Source organism: Chaetodon auriga, chromosome 6 (assembly GCF_051107435.1).
Source record: "Chaetodon auriga isolate fChaAug3 chromosome 6, fChaAug3.hap1, whole genome shotgun sequence".
Lineage (NCBI taxonomy): Eukaryota > Metazoa > Chordata > Actinopteri > Chaetodontiformes > Chaetodontidae > Chaetodon > Chaetodon auriga.
In genome coordinates, this window is record NC_135079.1 from 525,399 (window position 1) to 544,228 (window position 18,830).

General features: G+C 46.4%; 1 protein-coding gene across 4 annotated transcripts in view; it reads left to right on the forward strand.

Annotated features, from left to right (window-relative positions):
- znf609a (zinc finger protein 609a) overlaps positions 1-18,830 on the forward strand; it is a 41,676-nt gene that overhangs the window by 4,911 nt on the left and 17,935 nt on the right. For 2 of the 4 annotated variants that reach the window (XM_076732938.1, XM_076732941.1), the window contains exons 2-3: positions 13,052-13,900; positions 14,663-14,713. In XM_076732938.1, coding sequence (XP_076589053.1) covers positions 13,172-13,900; positions 14,663-14,713 — 780 coding nt within the window. In that variant the 5' untranslated portion in view covers positions 13,052-13,171. The remainder of the gene's footprint in view (positions 1-13,051; positions 13,901-14,662; positions 14,714-18,830) is intronic. The other 2 variants (XM_076732943.1, XM_076732942.1) reach the window with 1 other exon arrangement.

The following is an 18,830-nucleotide window of genomic DNA, read 5'->3' on the forward strand; positions in this document are numbered from 1 at the left end:
GGTCAGGTTAGGGTTGGCCAATCAGAGGCAGAATAGGGACAGGTCGTGGTGGAATAAGGGTGGGAAAAGTGACAGCAGCTGGACACGTTTGGTCATGTGACAGACTTGTTTAACGCTGAGGGTGGAAGCTGAATGCATGTGGCAGCTCGTCAGACCGATGACCGTCAGGATGGCTTTTCGTACCTCGTCCAGGCTCTTCGTAGTTTATAAGAAAATCAGATTTTCCTCATCAGTGTGCAGATTTTAGCACGTGGAGCAAGTCCCAGATGGCATGGTGGGCTGTAACAGCAGGTCATGTTATGATGCTGAAACTCTGCAGCGTGCTGAGAGCAGAGCAGCTGACAGAGCTACACCAGGTAATCAATACGATGGAGAGTCCTCTGTAATGTCAAGCAGAGTCCTGATGGATGCAGGCTGATCATGGCTGCTGATAGGAGCTGTCCACTCACTGCTCGCTCTTCATGTCCTGAATCGCAGCGGGGACAGACTGAACGCCGTTTCTTTGATACCTTGTTGAGCGTTTAGTTTGGCTGTTTACAGCAGAGAGTGACAGGAACTGTGTAGAAAAAAGATTAAAAGCATGGTAGGTCAAGGCAGGTCAACAGTTGTACCAGGGTGGCCGTGGCCCCCCCCCAGCCCCCCCTTGGTGTGAGTCCAGGTTTGGGTCGGTCAGTCTTGAGTCAGTGTGAACAGAGCTGCTCTCAGCAGCAGCTCAGTGATTTCATGTTTTATTGTCAGAAACATCAGCTGGTTCCTCATCATCATCGGTTCCTTTTGTCGACTCTTCACGTCCTGAAACGTCTCACCAAACACCTGAAGGAGTTTCAGCTCAGCAGCTCAGAGCAGCTTCTGTTCTTCGGAACAGGAACATGCTCAGTGTTTCCTCTTCAGCTTCTATTTGGTGTCACGTTCTGCCACGACATGGATTTTGCCAAACCGTCATTTCAGTGAAGGTATAAAGTTTTAGTTTATTTAAAATAATGTGCTTTACAATGGATAACATGCAGATGGAGCGCTAAGCATGTACTCATAGAACTGGAGTTACATCTGGTGACTTTTCCTCGCTGTAACACTGATTACAGTAACAGGAAGACGTGAAGGTAACATTACGAGCAAAGCACACCGATCTCCAACACGTCTTCATCTGCTGTCACCATCTGAGGAAGAGGAGACCCAGTGGATGAACGTGATGGAAATGTTCCCTCAACAACAGTTGTGTTATTATGTGTTGATCACTGAACTTTGCTTTGAGGATCAGTACTGACCTCAAACTCAGAACCTGGACGTTTTGGTGTTTATTCTGCTGGTTAGCCTGTTGAGTTTGGTGTTAGTGTTAGCCCGGTTCTTTGTTGAAAGCCCAAGAACGGTCTGAAATAGGGATGCAGCGATTAACCGATTTTACTATGAACCGCGCTTTAAAACGTCACGGTTATTTAATCCCAAAGGCTCCGCTACACCGAGTGTTTCTGTTCTCACTCGCAAAAAACGGACATTATGCTGGCACATTATTTTCGGCGCAACCTGCACGGAACGAAAACAAAGTTACGCTAGCGGTGCACCTGCTTTAAGTGCCGTGCGTATCAAGAGATATGGAGGCTAAGCTACAGTAGCTTAGCAATGGCAGAAGGACCAGGCAGCAAAACTTTGTTTCCACCGAAGAAGAGAGTGAAGTCGGCAGTGTGGGAGCATTTCGGATACAATATGAATGACCAGGGAGTCATTCAAGACGACCGATCACCTGTCTGCAAAATCTGCCGAAAAAAGTTGCAAAAAAGCATTTGCGGGATCACCACCCAGCTTTACACGCCATAGTAAAGGTAGCACATAATAACTGAGTTAAATTACATTTACGGCAAGTTATTTAATGAAACACTGAGTTGGTAGGGAGTTAAACACTTAAAATCAGTGGCATAGCGTGAGAGTTGAGCTTTTAGTTCAGTGTTGACAAACAGCAGCGAAGCGGCATGTTTTCCTATGGAAGACAAAACTGCTCCTCAAGGGCTTCTGTCAGTGACCGTTTAACGTCACAGTTTGCTTCTTCCCATCTGTGCTGAGTAAACTCTGGGCTTTGTAGGTTAATATACCAGGTGTAAAACACTAACTATCAATGCAAAAATACACAAACTGAAAATACTAAATAATTTTGTATAGTTGATCAAAATAGCCATGCAGACACAGTCCTGCAGCCTTTCACTCCATTTGTATTTTTCAAAAGGGAAATACTGACATGGATGTTTACAGAGCAGGTCACTTTATTTAATTCCAAAGGGAGTTTCTGTTTATCTTTATTTATTATTTTTGTACTGTATTATTTGATGACTATGTTATTTCTGACAGCAATAAATATCACATTAAAATCTCTAAAGAATGTTCATGTGATTTTATACAATAGTTCATTAGTAGTGTTGTGAAATTAATTAATGTATAATAATTGTGATAATCGTGAAACCGTGATTATTCCTCAGACTATAATCGTACAATCAAAATCTATAATCGTTGCATCCCTAGTCTGAAACAATCTTCAGTTCACAGTCAAAGTATTTATTAAGGTCACATATAAAGTAATACAGCGCTGGTCTCAAACTGACAGAGCTCCTGCAGGAGCTCCGCCAGAATGAGCCTAGTTGTCAGACAGAAGTTCACATTTATCATGTTGGGTTTGACCAAACCCAGTACAATAATCAGATATACGTTACAGAATATAATTGGTCAAGGAGTGAATGCCAGATCTAAATGCAATAGACATCACAAACAGAGGAGAGGGGACAAGACTGTCAACAACCAGAGTGTCACCTGCCTTTTTGTTATGAGAAGTGGCTCTCACCAGCCATGGTGTCCTTACGGCTCTAGGCTATGAAGGACATTCATGTAGGTTAAAGATCAGAGCATGAGAACACATGGAATGACCATAAAGGGCCTGATCATTACATTAGCATGTTCTGTGGCTAACGTGGTGGACATCATGTGTTGCAGCCCACGGGCTGGAGCAGGAGTGTTTGAGGGCAGTCTGAGCTAACGTTAGCGCCACGCTCCACACGGCAGCTCGAGCTCAGCTGGTCCATCTGAAGCAACAGCAGGAGAAACACTGATATGAAATTGATAAATGTTGATGACTTAATGTAGTAATTCTGTCATTCAGCTTCACTCTTTTGTTAATCTGACCGTATTTGAGTTTATCCATCACTGATAAACAGCCATTATTTTTTAAACCCTGCTGGTTGGGGGTAGAGATTTGGGGATATTGATGCCTGTGCGGGGCCTTTCCCTTGGTGTCGATACTCAGAGGAGGCTGCGTAGAAGATCAGGGCTGGATTCTCACGTGATCTTGTGAATCCAGCTACCTTGCAAGGCAACAGTATTAGGACAGTAGGACTGCTAACCAGCGTTTAATTGACTTTCCAGAGGAATGACTGTGATATTTACTGTTACCGTGAGATGAAATGACGCTGACTGCGCTGTAGAAGACGCCGGCCTATCAGCCAGCGTGCAGAGTCTTCACAGGTTTCAAGGGTGTGACACTTGTGAAAGTCTGTTGACACGCAGACAGCCGTGCTAAGATTTAAATGAGGTGATCTGGACCCTGCAGCTGTTTGTCTGAGCAGGTCAACAGTCGATCCAGACTGGGAGGATGAGACTCCACAACCTCAGTGTGTGGTTTCTTTTCCAGGCTGCAGGCCTTTCATGTTAGAGATCATTGTGTCGCTGGTGCAGTTTGTGGGTTTTTTGCCTGTCGAGGATCACATTTCATCAGTTGTTTTTGTGCTTCCGTGGTGGGATATCGGTGTGAAGAGGTCAAAGGCACGGTAAGCATCTGAACCCGCTCAGCCTGACATTTCAAATCACACTTATTTCTAAGTCTGAACAGCAATGCTGAGTATCAGGTATGTCTGTGGTAATGTCTGAAGAAAGAGAAGAACAAGACTATATGTTTTAAAAGTTAACACGTAGTTCCAGTGAGTTTCCACAGTGTTTGGAGCCCTCCAGCAGGCCTTGTGCTAAATTTTACAGTTATCACATATTCATCTTTGAGCTGAAACAGGATGCGGGTGTTTCCACTGCTGCGTCTGACAGCTGCATGACAAAGCCTGCAGGTGAAGGTTTTCTCTTTTCTTCAGAAAACCGTATCCACAAAATGGAGGATGTCCCCTTTTATGTAGACAGTGAGAGACTTGATTCAGAGGCTGAGGTGTCGTGGTTAAACTTTCACTTCCTTCAGCCTCCTGGTCTCACTGGTAAACGGATGCATGGTGGTGCTGCAGGTGGAAGCAGCGTCGGGTGAAGACGGCCTCTGCTGGGCTGCAGTTGGTTGTGATTGGCTGTCAGCAGGATGGTCGGCGTTCAGTGCTGACAGCTGCAGGCTGCTGCTCCTCAGACGGCAGGACTTTGGTATTAATGCCTGAAAGCTGCAGTTCTGTGAGCGTGATGTAAAAGCTTCAGTGCTGCTTTCTGCTTTCAGTGAGCTACTGTGAAAACAGGAGTGTGTATTTTAACCACCGTCTGACTGACAGCGGTGAACGTCACCATAAAAAACCAATGACTGCTACGGGTCCTTTGTCAGTTTCTAAGCTGTATGTTTCCCTCAGCTGTGCAGTAAAACTATTTATTGTCCATATTGGCAACAGAACTTTCGTAAACTGAAGATCTTCAGTGTGGAAGGGCGGAGTGTGCCTCGCTGACTTTTGCCTTATGTGACAAAACGAAGGCCTCGTTCCTTTAAACGAGACCAGCTGAGCGCCAACACACAGCACTCCAGCAGAACACCTCAAGGTGGTCCAGGACAAGGTGGACGCTGGCTCAGCTGTGGCCACATCGCCATGTAACGTCATCTGGCGAGGCACGCAAGCGTACATCCCTGGAAGATCTCTTTCTATGCTGAAGGCCACTTTTCTGCAATTGGACTCATTAAATGTCTGCATCCAGCATTTTAAAGTCCTGTCTGTGAGCAGTGTAAATCACTGTGGAGCGCTTTGGCGTCTTCTCAGCCCTCAAACTTACGACTCAGTCTCACTTTACATTTGACAACTCAGCCCACCGGCGCAGCCCCTCGTGTGTGTGTGTGTGTGTGTGTGTGTGTGTGTGTGTGTGTGTGTGTGCGCGCGCGTGCGCAGGTTTGGTGTTGATGGGGACAGACTGCTGCTCTGACACCAGAGCTGGTCGCAGTAATCAGGACTGATGGTGTAGGAAGCAGAGTCTCTGTTTGAAAGCTGTGACTGAAGCAGAAGCTCTGGATGAGCTGCAGCTCCACACAGAAAACCCCGTTTCCAGCCTCACGACAGATTTTATGAATTATGAATTGGATTCACTCTTTCATTCAGTCAAAACCAACACTTTCTACTAACGCTGTGTAGCTTGTGGTTCCTTTCATCTCCTGCCAATGGATGATACGTCTCATGGTTTTAGGATTGAGCGTGTCTGTCTAATCACTGAAGACATACAATCTGAAGTGTATCCTGATCACAGCTGTTGTAGTGAGAAGAGGTGGTGTTTTCACAGCGTGGCCTGTATCAGACAAGAACCTGACCTACATACACCAAAGAACAAGAACGGCCCGTCTGAACGTGTCGTTTCAGAATAAAGACCAGATCGATCCACGAGCAGACGGACAGCTGAGAGAAACCCGGGACAGATGTGGACGTCTTCGTCTGCAGACAGATCACTTCTTCAGGGAATACAGATTCAATCAGAAAAGCATCTGATCTAATGATCTCAACCCAGAGCCTGAAGAGGCCTTCACACACGTTTGGTGTTGAGTCTTAGAATACGTATTTCATATGAGCTGTGAGTCTCACAGGAGTTGATTTTTGTCTTATCATTATGACGGCTAAGAAGCAGCTTTGCAGAAACAGTCGGATTCATTTTGATTGTAACGTGAAGCACAAACACTCAGGATTTGATGTCAGGTGTTCATGCAGACGAGGCTGTTGAAGATGATTGTAAGGTGTGTGCAGCCAGTTAGCTCTGACTGCTTTAAATAAACCTGGAATCCATCTGAAACATCAGGCCGTCCACACACTGCATGTCCTCTGTAGTACACTGCTTAGAGGGTGGACTGGTTAGGATGTATGGGTCAAAGATTGTGACCTCACAAAACACGTTTTTGGCCATAACTCAAGAGTTCATACGTTTACTGCTCACATAAGGCAAAGGTCAGTCAGGCAAACGACCGCAGTGGACATTAGTCACTGGAATCAAACTTTACTTTCTCTGCCTTTGCAGTGCGCCTAACTAGCTGTGGCTTCAGTGAACATGTCTGCCTGGCCTCGGCGAAGGCACAGACGCAGCAGGTATGAAGGGAGACAGGCAGAGAGGTTGTCCAGCCATTTTGGATGGACGTATTACAGGTCTGCAGCAGCTACAGCTCCGATGCCTCAGTTGTTTATTTTGCTCGATTAACAGTCCAACATTTCTAAAGGGATTTGAGTTTTTTAGAGAATCTGTGGTTCCTCTCAGCTGAGAATATGGTGCATGTTTTCCTTTTCACAAGATGGATGACTGAAACAGTCAAACAGTCACTTGATTTTCTGTTGAATGTCTAATCTGTTTAACTGTTTGAGCAGCAGGTAGAACTATTCACCCTACAATCTGATGAATAATAATCCGTATCTCCAAACATCTGTGAGGTTGATGTGTGGTCAGCTCAGCTTTTCCTCCGCTGCATCCAAAGTTGTAAATTCACTTGAGTCCCAGCTTAGAACCAGTTTTACTCAGAGCCAGTTTACCAGCAGTCCACACAGAGCCAGAGCAGCAGCAGTGCTCAGCTGAAGCTGGCAGTTTCCCAGCCTCGTCTTCCTCGTCCTGCAGTGCAGCACAGCCTGCTGTAAATCCTCAGGAGCGCTGACAGCGTGTTAATATGTGGGCGAGGATTCACCCAGCCCGGGACGTGTAGTTTATAGCTCGGCAGAGTCAGAAGATGCTTGCTGGCTCGTCCGTGTTGAGTTGTGGGATCGTCCGGGCCAAGTTTCCATCAGACCGGCCCGGATGATTTGTCCCGCTGTTGGTGAGAAGTTGGCCGGGCCGGGCTCGGCGGGGCCGGACCCTCTCCGCCTCATTTCCATATAAAGTGGCTCAGAGGAGCGGGCGGCCTGTGGAGGTCCTGCCACCGTGCCGCCTTTAATTAAGTGTGGCATTACAGGCAGTTGAAGAGAAACTCTGATCTGAGAACAGCTCTGCGGTCTGGATGCCATCAGCTAATCCACTCAGTCATCTTTAACACAAGCAGCTTGGGAATTAGTGAGTTAGTCCAAACAGCAGAGGTTCAGCATGGAAACTCTGCAGACCTGTTCACGTTCGCTGCATAGCATACAACACAGCCGCCATTCAGAGGAAGCACACTGATCTGTGGTCAGCTCACACACTCCACAAACCAACATTTACTAGTTTCTGTCGTTTTAGTGCTGAAATGATTATGATGCCTCAGTTAATGAGGCACGGCTCAGTGTGCTTTGAAAACTTGTTTAAGACAAATTGTTTGTTATGAGTAAGGAAATCTGCCAGTTTTCAAACTGTGCTGGACCTGAAACATCTGGTCCATCAGAGGAGTGACAGGACATCATTCTGCTAACCGATTAATGGTTTTCAGTCATTTCATCATCATCATCATCCTCTGCTTCCACGTTCTGGTTCCACAGGCTTTGCTGCTTTTCTGTTTTTTGTCTCAGTAGATTATTTATGTTTAGTCTGGACAAAAACTTCTATTTTATACGCTCTACCTTCAGTCGAGTCATTAAGAACATGTTTGTCATATTCATCAGTGCTGAATTATTATTGCAGCCTTACTCTGTGTTCCACCTGCTGGTCAGAACCAGAGAGAACGTTGAGGTTCAATACCCCGCCCCCACCCACGGACAGATAACGAGTCAGTGATTTTGATTATTGATTAATCCTTTTATTCATTCATCAAGGTTCTAACCTTTCAAATGGAAGAAAATGATGAACTGATTAATTGATGAATCAACCCACAGAGAATGAGTTAGCAGCTGTTTTGATCATGGATTGGTCTTTGTCGTCTGTCAAGCAGGAAGGCTGAAGCGTTCCTGGTTCCAGCCTTTCTTCAGCAAACCGAATGTCACTTTTTAGCTGGTGGAACATTTCAGTCAGGATTCAGGAACAGTGACGGCTTTTTGTTTGACTCCAAACGTTTCATTCTAATTCAGCACATCTGTCAATAAAGAAAAGAGTCATCAGCTGCAGCCCTGCAGAGCTCAGTATCTGTGGGTTTTCCACTGTTGGTCAGACACATCGGACTCAGTGTGATTGGCATATCTCACCACTAACTGTTTCATGGCTAACTGACTATTCTAGGATATCCAGTAGATGAATCTACAATGCAGAGACTCTTCATCGATTATCGATCTTCGGTGGTGGTCGTAGACTCTTCAGTGGTGGTCGTAGACTCTTCAGTGATAACTGTAGACTCTTCAGTGGTGGTCGTAGACTCTTCGGTGATAGCCGTAGACTCTTCGGTGGTGGTCGTAGACTCTTCGGTGGTGGTCGTAGACTCTTCAGTGATAACCGTAGACTCTTCAGTGGTGGTCGTAGACTCTTCAGTGGTGGTCGTAGACTCTTCAGTGATAACTGTAGACTCTTCAGTGGTGGTCGTAGACTCTTCGGTGATAGCCGTAGACTCTTCGGTGGTGGTCGTAGACTCTTCGGTGGTGGTCGTAGACTCTTCAGTGATAACCGTAGACTCTTCAGTGGTGGTCGTAGACTCTTCAGTGGTGGTCGTAGACTCTTCAGTGATAACCGTAGACTCTTCGGTGATGGTCGTAGACTCTTCGGTGATGGTCGTAGACTCTTCGGTGATAACTGTAGACTCTTCGGTGATGGTCGTAGACTCCTCAGTGATGGTCGTAGACTCTTCAGTGATGGTCTAGACTCTTCGGTGATAACTGTAGACTCTTCAGTGATGGTCGTAGACTCTTCGGTGATAACTGTAGACTCTTCAGTGATAACCGTAGACTCTTCGGTGATAACTGTAGACTCTTCAGTGATGGTCGTAGACTCTTCGGTGATAACTGTAGACTCTTCAGTGATGGCCGTAGACTCTTTGGTGATAGCCGTAGCATATTTGACGAGCCCGACGCTCTCCAGTTTCCAGCGCGGCGTCCGTGTGCTGTCTGCCGTGTGCTTGGTTTAAGCCTCACATGCTCGTTTTCAGTGTTTTCTCGGTGTTGTCAGTGTGTTTGCTGTGGGTTTTGTCTGAGCATTTGAAGTCTTGTTGTTGGCAGCAGGATTAGCACTGTCCCCTCCTGTTTGGCCATCTGGCTTCTCAGCCACTGAGGTGGAGCGAGGTTCAACGCCTGATTGGCCAGGCGGAGCCGTTAGTGTGAAGTAACTCTCCCAGCTGACGGGTCAAAGGTCAGCCTGCTACATCTGGTCTAGTAGTTGGAAACATGTAACACCTCCTTCAGCACAAAGCAGCATGAAATCAAAGCAGATGAGGACGACTGTCCTTCGTGTACGAGTCATCTCAGGAACGCCGTGAGGGAATGTCTCCACATCTGGCTCAAATGTTCACTCTGACTTGAGCTCATTAGATTATGTGATCAAAGTTCAAAGGTCGCTGTGACCTCACAGAGCACATTTTACACCATAACTCAAGAGTTTGTATGTTTGTTGTGACAAAAAATGTCTCAGAGGATAAAGTGATGACGTGAGGACAAAGGTCATATTCTCCGTGACATCATCATCTTTTCTGTCCGTTACTCTGCAGCATCACTCAGGACCTGAAGGACAGACTGAGACCATGTTTCTCATGTGGTCTGATCCTGAATCAGTGTCTGATGGTTCAGTCTGCAGCTTCTCTGCAGCAGCGTCCATGTTTGAAGTATCGTCGTCCAGCAGAAGCTGATTGGTTGAGCTGATATTGATCTTCAGGTGATTGTCGTTGCTCCATGTGATGAAGCTCTCTATTAGTCCTCTGTCCTCCTGTGGACAAATAGTCTCTACGTAAAGACAGCATGTCTGTACCGGGACATTGTTCACTGAATCAGACATGTTTACACAGAGAGAACAAACACACTTTAATTAAACTCCTTCAGGGTCGTCACAGCACATATGAGATGAGTGTGGACAGACATGATGGAAACAGCAGCCTGATTGGTTAAAATACAGTAGGTGTTGAAATGAACTTTTGACCTTCCGTTATAGTCTTAATTTCCTTATTGTGTTTGTGTTTTTTGCTGGACAATAGAATCCAGTACTTGAGTTCTCCCTTCTTTAACACAAGCCTTCACTAACATTGAACAGTTCTCCAGCAGGCCGTGAACCTGAACACATCATTACCATCATTTGGAGGTTTAGAAACAGACTTCATGCCCTTGTAAATCAAGGACACCCCCCAAAGCTAAATTTGTCCAACAGTGGAAATCCCAGTCAGGCCTAATCTAATCAGCTGCTCCTTGGATCAAAGCTCCCCGTCAAGTGAATTTCACGGCGATCTGCTCATATGTGTTCAAGTGATCGTGCCGACAGACGAACAGGCTCAGTGGTGGGTGAAACATGGCTTCCTCGGCCGGTGTAAGACTTTTGGTGGATGGTTGTTTGTGAGCGTCAGAGTCACTGAAACAGATTGGGTGGGTGTAAATGACCGAGGCAGTAACAGATGAACTAAGGAAAGCTCAAGAAATGCAACTGAAGTTTTAGCGTTTTAAAAATGTGCTTAACTATGTGTTAAATTACAAAAGGACGCAGTAAACTCACTATGGATGCATTCAGGGGACAGTTTTCTCCCTGATGTTTGATCCACCAACCAGCCATACTTTAGTGAGAAATTTACATTGTTTAAGCAGCTTAGTTCTAATTTCCACAGTCTTCTCCCAATAAAATTGATCAGCTAACCAACGGACACTGGTCGTAAAGTTAATACTGGATTTACATTTTATGGATCATATTGATGCCAAATTGACAAGAAGACTGTTGACTTATGACGCATGATGTTACTCGTCTGTTCGATACTGTTGCATTGAGTCGTTTTGCTAAATGACGGTCATGTGTTGGGACAGATATTGAACATTTGAAATCAGTCGTGTTCCTGTTTTCTGCTCTACATTTGTGGGATCAGTGAAATCAGAAATCAGAATCAGAATCAGAAAAAGCTTTATTGCCAAGTACGCTTTTACACATTCAAGGAATTTGTTGTGGTGAATTTGGTGCATGACACATCTACTAAAATAAGAGCACAAAATATAACAATTTAAATATATATACACAAGTCTGTGCATATTTGATTAAAGTTCATTAGAAACTGAAGTTTTCTGGATTAAAACCGTAATGTTTGAGCTATGGGCTGAGCTGAAGGTGTTAATTTTAAGCTTCTTATAACTGGACTGATGCGGGTCATTTCTGTCACCTGTTACTGCATGTGTGTTGCTTACCTGAGTGAACCTCAATGAAATACCGTCTCTCCTGAGATCCTTCTCACTGTTTTTATTCTATTCTGAGTTTCAGGAAAGCTTCAAATAAGAGAACAGTTGGTTTTATGTATTGAGTGGATGGCGGGAAATAATGTTTAAACCACAACATAATGTACAGGATTTTACAAGATAAGACATAAATCAAACAAGATAAGATCTAACTTTATTGATCCCACGCAGGAGAAATTAACAAACCCCATCTTGTGATGCCTGCCTCCCAGTTAACCCTCTTATCTGGTGTCAGTGTGTCAAAGACACGCTTTAATGCCAGTTCAGGGAGAAGGAGCATTGCATTGCATTGAGAAATCTCATCGAAGTTCAGCCTGAATGAGCTCTTGCGTTGTCTGTTTGCTTCGTGTTTTGTTAATCAGAACTTTAATTAGCATGAGTGTTGAGTCACTCAGGCTGTGGGCTGTTAACATTAGAGCCCAACCCCCTCCCATCCACTCCCATGGATCTGCCAACAGCCCTGCATTGTCAGAGGAGGTCAGGGGTTACGCTCCTCCATTCATATGATAAGTGGCCTAAAGCAGGCTTTAAAGGAGGGCTGCGTCTGCTCCCTCATGCTGCTCGTCGCAGGGCGCTGCTGGGAAAAAGCCTCGCAGTGAATGGCTGCGATTCGTCGTCAATACAGCCTTTATGTCAGGAGCAATAAACCTCCTCCACCCACTTTACCAGTCTGTCTCCAGGAGACACACTACAGGAAGTAACCGACCTGCTCTCTCTGACCTGGTCACAACAGACGGTCTTCAAAGCCTCCAGGAAAAGCAGTTTTAGCTCTTGTGAACAGGTACACAAGCACAGACATAAATATAAAGGAAGCAGCATCTTCTATCACAGGAAGGAAAACCAGTGAGCATCAAGTGATCCCCAACTGGTGGTTACCCAGGCCACATGCAGCCCGCCAAAGCAGCCTCCCGTCCGGCCTGCAAAATATTAATGAATTCAGAAAATGTACACATCTGCGTCTCTCACCAGTGAGAATGATCGTGTTAGCTAGCCAAAGTCCATAATTCATAGTTCACCTGTTCAACAGAGTGAGATTATTCTCCAGCTCCATCCTCTCTGCTCGGTGGACCCTCCATCACCGGCCGGCTCAGGCTGCTCATTCTCTGTGCCGACAGCAGCACCAGCCGGACTACAGGAGGAAACTCCAGAGCTGTCAGAGGACCACTGAGCTCGTCTATTAGAGGCATCAATGGGGTTTATTGTCTTTGGGCAACTGTTGTGTTAAGTCTCAAATGGAGTATTTTTGCTTGCTTCCTGGATCCTGAAGAAGAGTGTTTGTTGAGATCAGGATTCATTCATTGGTCGCTGAGCTGTGGGTTTTGATGGAGCTCTGACTGCCTCCTTGGTGGAGCTCTGAGAGCATTGTCTAGGTCAGAATCAAGTTATCATCATGGATTTTACATGATTTACTCATACTGATAGAGACGCATAAAAAATGGAATACATTTCGTAAGAAACTGAAAATATTGAACAATAATGGGCTAATTAGAGTTGAAAGTCCAGCCCCCAGAGGACCCCTGATGTAAACGCTATGTTCCCGACCTCACTTTCTGATTTTTGTTCGTTATTATGATTAATCTTGTAGCTCGTTTTGTCTTCGTCTAACCTGTTGTTTGTCCTGCGTGCAGGAGGCGATGTGGGGAGCAGGGAGGAGGCGCGGGGTCCATCCCTGAGGAGGCGTCCTGCGGCTGGGAGGAGCGTGGCCCTCCTGCGGCCCTCCTGCGGCGCTCCGGGACGCTCCTACTAAGATGTCCCTCAGCAGCGGCCCTGCAGGCGGGAAAGGTGTGGACTCCAACGCGGTGGACACGTACGACAGCGGCGATGAGTGGGATATCGGTGTTGGCAATCTGATCATTGACCTGGACGCCGACTTGGAGAAGGACAAACTAGAGATGTCGAGCAGTAAGGAGGGAGGGGGCATGGCCGCCCCTCCCAGCGCTGTGGCTGCTTTACCTGACAATATAAAGTTTGTTAGTCCTGTAGCCGCCATGCAGGGCAAAGAGAGCAAATCCAAATCCAAACGTAGTAAAAACTCTAAGGAGAGCGTGAAGGCCCCGGTCTCAGACAGTGCTAAGAAGGAGGTTCAGGGTCGGGCCCCTGGGGACCCTCCATCCCAGAACCCCAACTCTAACCCCAGTAAGGGAGCTGACAAGTCTAGTAAACCCTCCCGTACCCTCCCTGCTGTGAAAAAGGACAAGGACGGGGTGTCCGGGAAAACTAAGAAGGACAAAATGGAGGTTGTGGCCTCAGGAGTGGTCAACGCTGACAAAGAGTTGGCGGCACCCATTCTGCCGTTAGGGACCCCTCGCAGCGGCCCGTTTGAGGGTCAACAAAACCCTGAGTTAGCTACCGCTGAGCAGCTGGGGAATATGGCACTGGACTCTGCAGGGATTGGCCAGCCGGTCTCCATGACAACAGAGCAAGAGGAGGTGGACAACAGTGAATGCCGAAATCTGAAGAAAGTCGTTGGAGTGAAGGTAAGACTGAGTTTTATCAAAGTGAAATGTTTTAATGCTTCTTGCTCTGGGGATGCAGTGCGCCTTGCTAAAGGACACGTGGACATGTCTCGGGTGAAGGTGTCTCAGCACACTGGTGGGTTTTAAGCCTTGATTTGACTTCTCTGGATCGTAGCTGGTTAAACAAAGGCCAGAGGAGATGTGCTGCTGGACTGAGACCATGAGAGATGATCTTATTAATCCAGCAGAGACCTGGTCAGCCTGCTGCAGCCAGTCTGTGGATTCAGTAAGTATGAAATGGACACTCTACCAATGTATTATGGCACCTTCATGAAGCAGGGAGACGAATTAACACACAATCAGATCAAAATGGAAGCAGCAGAAGTCGTCTGAGAGCCTCCAGTATGAGCTAAAACACTGGATCCTACATTTCCCATACCATCACCATGACATCACTTCACCAACTTTTGTGTAAAGTCTGTGGTTTCCCTTAAAGTCTGTCAGTATCAGAGAGGTTGAGAATAATAAGAGCTGTGCTGTCAGAGAGCCACTGGATGAAAACCTGCACAGGTGTGTCTTCACTGCTGGAGACACAGTTATTAATTCTACCGTCTTCACGCCTTGGTCTGAGTGAAGCGGTCAAGACGTGGACGGCTGTGTTGTTTTCAGCTGAAACGTCTGGTCCTGACAGTCCCGGCTGCATTTGTGGAATATACATAACGATGGTTCAGGTCTGTCATTGTTCTCAATTAAGACCTGAAAATAAACCCTTTCATTCTGCAGGAGGAAAAAGTCAACCATCATGAACCACCCCCGAGGTGTGAGATGAAACAGGTAATATTGCATGGATAAGATGAACGCCTCATGCCACGCTCCTACTCCAACCGCAGCCTCCTTTTAGGCTCTTCTGGCTTAGTGTTTTCTGCCATACATGAATATTTCCTGTATTAATGCTCAGATAGTTTGTATTAAGAGGGGAACGCAGAAGATTAAGGAAGTCACAGTGGAATTGTGTGTTGAAGCAGATCTGTGGTTTTCCAGATGGAGGTACAGATTCCGATGTTTTTCCTCTCAGCGCTCGGACTCCTCTGTCAGTATCTCCTCCACAGCTGCTGTTCAGCCCAGCTTCCCTCATGTTTTTACCAAATTTAGCTTAGCTTTGAGGTTTCCGGGCCTGCCAAACCATCCTGCTGGCCCGCGCCGCAGGCTGTCTGTTATCCAGCACCGTGGAGGCCCGCTGCCAAGATCCAGCACTTGTGCTGTGTTTCCTGGTCCAGCTGGCCGACCTCCTCCGTCCGTCACACACTGTGCTGTTACCTCTGGCCTCTCAGATACAGGCAGACAGTGACCCAGCCGGCCGTGGGTGTCGCACTGCCTTGACCTCACGATGGTTTGGCCACTGAAACCTTTAAAGCGTCATCTGTCCTGTTTTGGCTGTCATGGAAAAATGCTTTAGTCCCTTAAAAATTCTCTTCAGTCCGTCATATTTAGCACATCTCTGGATCTTATTTCTGGTGAAGAATCTGCTTTAATTAGTGATTTCCTGCCTGTGGTAGAACCTTCTGTGACACACAGGTGAAGAATGTCATGCTTAAAGTTATCTGTCAGTTACACAAGTGAGGATTGCATGAGAGAAACATGTGAAAAGCAGCTTGTATGTAGAGTTTGCTGAACAGCCACAAGTCCTAATCAGGGTTAACACCAGGGTCAAAGTGCTGCAGGTCAAAGGTCAGAGTTTAACCTAAATCTGCTAACGCCACGCTTTACGTTTGTGAATGAAGGCGTGATGGTAAGGAGGCGCTCTGAGCAGCAAATACAGAGCAGAAATATTAAACCTGGATGGCTGTAGTGTGTCCACAGCTGAGGTCTGTTCACACACAGACAGTCATACCAAAGTGTGGAGGAGAACTCAGGAGAACCCTCAGAACAGGTGAGGACAGGTCGAAGCTTCAGTCGGCTTGAAGTCAGCAGGCTTTAACTCTAACCAGGGCTCTACACTAACTTTTCCACTGGTAGCACTGGTGCGACCAACTTTCTCAGTTGGTCGCACCAGCACATGATTTTCCTATGAACTGGGCACATGCCTTGTCATTGGCATAGGTTGGTTCACATTCAGCCCGTTTTTTTTTCATCAGTGCGATCTGGGATTTGAATTGTGTGAACGGGAGTTCCTCTTTCTATGTTATAGGCAGTGTTAAACTTAATGACCATTTCGTTCTCTTCTGATGAGCGATTACTCTCATCCATCTGCTGAAAAGAAGTCGGGAGGGGCTCAGTGTTTCGGGTGATGCATTGGTCCCGACAGGTTTGTGTTTTATGCTGGCGTTGTGTAACTTCACAGTTTCCAGCTTAAATTGTGTCGACCCCGTAACAAGTTTTTTTTGGAAAAAATCAGCAACAGACCCCTTCATTTTTGAGAATAGCAAAACGCTAGTCTTGGTGTCTTGGAGTTCTGTGCGCTGCGCGTTTACGCGACGGCGCTGTCTCAACAGGAGAGAGTGCAGGTGGAGGCGGCTGACTAAACCAGTGAAAAACGGGACGACTTTCAACCACAATGTCTAACACGGAGCCAGAAAACTGATGCGCTCGCACAAACGCGACCAGATGAAATTCTTACTCGCAAACTCTGAAAAAAAGGTCGCATATGCGACCATTTTGGTCGCAGTCTCGAGCCCTGCTAACGAGGCTCCTCATTGGGTCAAAATGTCTGTCTGCTTCAAACAGTGAGCGAGATCTTTTCTCATCTCTTGTCCCAAACAGTAAAACCGAGCTGTCAGGTCGAGTGCAAGCTGGTCAGTGTCCACAGTCCGAGCTAAGCAGAGCATCACCTGGTAGTGAGTTGTTTATAGAGTCTAATCTAATGTAACCCAGTTTGTGGTTTCAGGCGGTGCTGCTGTGGTTGGTCCTTCCAGCTGATGCTCTTCAGTCCCCGCTGAGCCGACGTCTCCACCTTTGACAGTCTGCTGCTTCAGGGTTAAATACACTGTTGATTAAGATTCAAACACGCTGCTGAGTCCACCTTAAACAGACTGTCAATTCAGGATTGAACAAAGCTGTTGGTTGGGTTTACTTGTTGGCTCAAACAGGCGGTCAGTTCAGTGAACAGCGTGTCAGCTGACTCAGGGTCACGCCGCTGTTGATTCAGATTAACTGGATGTAATCAGACACAGAAGGATGCTAAAGACTGAATGAATGACTCCACACACATCAGGTGGGACAACGAACGAGAGGAAAATTTGAGCCGTGGCAGCAGTGCTTCTGCCTGTGTAATGTTTCCTCGACAGAGTCCAAAAAGACAAACGTCGGCTAGAAACACGTCTTCATCGGCCGGCGAGTAGCTGTTGTGCTGTCGTCACGTTATCCCCGGCTCTATCATGTCCATTTCCACATCCAACCTTAAAGCAGTCGCAGTAACACGGCCCAGCCTGCAGCTTGGAGAATAAAGAATTAAAGTGAAATGACTGGATTTGAAAGTCGCCGCTCCTGTCCGTTCTGTTCACAGCAGAAGTGTAAATAATGTCCGAATGGGCTGAAGTTTTCTCCGCCTTCCGTTTCTTTAACGTTAAAGCTCATCCACACACGTTTTCTCCTTCTGTGCTTTATTGTTGTTATTTTTCTCACCCGCATCACACACGCTTCCGTCAGTTTGATTGACAGCTGCTTCACCCGCCTCCCCGGTGACCTCCGAACTCGTGCGTTATCGTGAGATAAGACGTGCTGTGATCAATCGGGGTCATACGTGCGGTCACCTGACCGAGTCATGGCGGTGTGATGGTGAAATCTGACGCGGTGACCATCGTGTCGTCTGATCCAGGCCTGAAACAAATATTTGTGTTTGAAAGACATTTTTGTTTGCATTTTAAACATTTTTTATATCTAAACCACAAAATACATCTGTGAATGTTTCAGTACACGTTCGTTAAACCAGTTAATCATTTGATCCCAGAATCAAACGGGCTCTCCATTCAGGGTTGATGAAACTGGTAGTTGATTGGTTGTTAAAGCAGCTGTTGGCTGGAGGTTAAAAGGGCTGCTGGCTGAAGGCTTAGCAGGTGGTCCGTTCAGGCTCAGACAGCCTTTGGATTCAGGCTTCAGTTGGTGTTTGATCAAAGGTTAAACAAGCTGTTGAGTCACGGCTAAAGTGGCTGTTGGTTTCAAGGTTAAACGCTTTGGTAATTCAAGGTCAGGGGCTTTTATTCAAGGGCAGGTGGGCTTTGACTGGGTTCAACAGGCTGTTGTTTCAGGGTATAATCAGATGATTTAGAGCATCAGCGCGAGGCAAAGCACAAAGTTTCAAGTCTATCAGGAAGTCAGCTCGTTAAGGTTAAAGTGCAGAGATCAGTTTTTAGCTCTCTGTTAAAGACACTCAGCGAGCTGCTTCCTGATGTCTGAAGGTGGTTTGTTCCAGAGCTTTGAGTCATTGACTTTCTTCCTGCTGTTTCTGGAAGCCTCCAGTGAACTGGCAGCAGATGATCAGAGTTCTTGAAGGCAAACAGTGGAGAAGGAGTTAGCGACGTAGCTTGGTGCTTGTCCATTAAGCGCTTTGTGTATGAGAAGTGGGACCTTAAAATCAGCTGAAGCAGGACTACAGTGCTCTCTGCTCTCTGTTCTGCTGAACTTTGAATGAGCCGATTGAATTGATATTGATGAAAAGGTGAAGTGGGCCGGTCACTCGTGGTCAAACAGACCCTTATTTTCTGGTTAAACAACAAAGTCCAACATGAAGTCGCTGCTTCCACATGTCTTCAGTTGACAAATGATGGTTGTGCTCTGTGAAAGCTAACTGAGGTGAAGTGTTGAAGCGTCTTAATGCGACACAGGCCGAGCGGCTGTCAGCTGATCGCTGGCTGAGGTTTCTCAGTAGAAATGAGTTCAGTGTTACTGCAGCCAGATCTGCTCAGACAGGAGACACTGTGAGTCTGTTTGGACACCACAGACAGAAACAGATGAC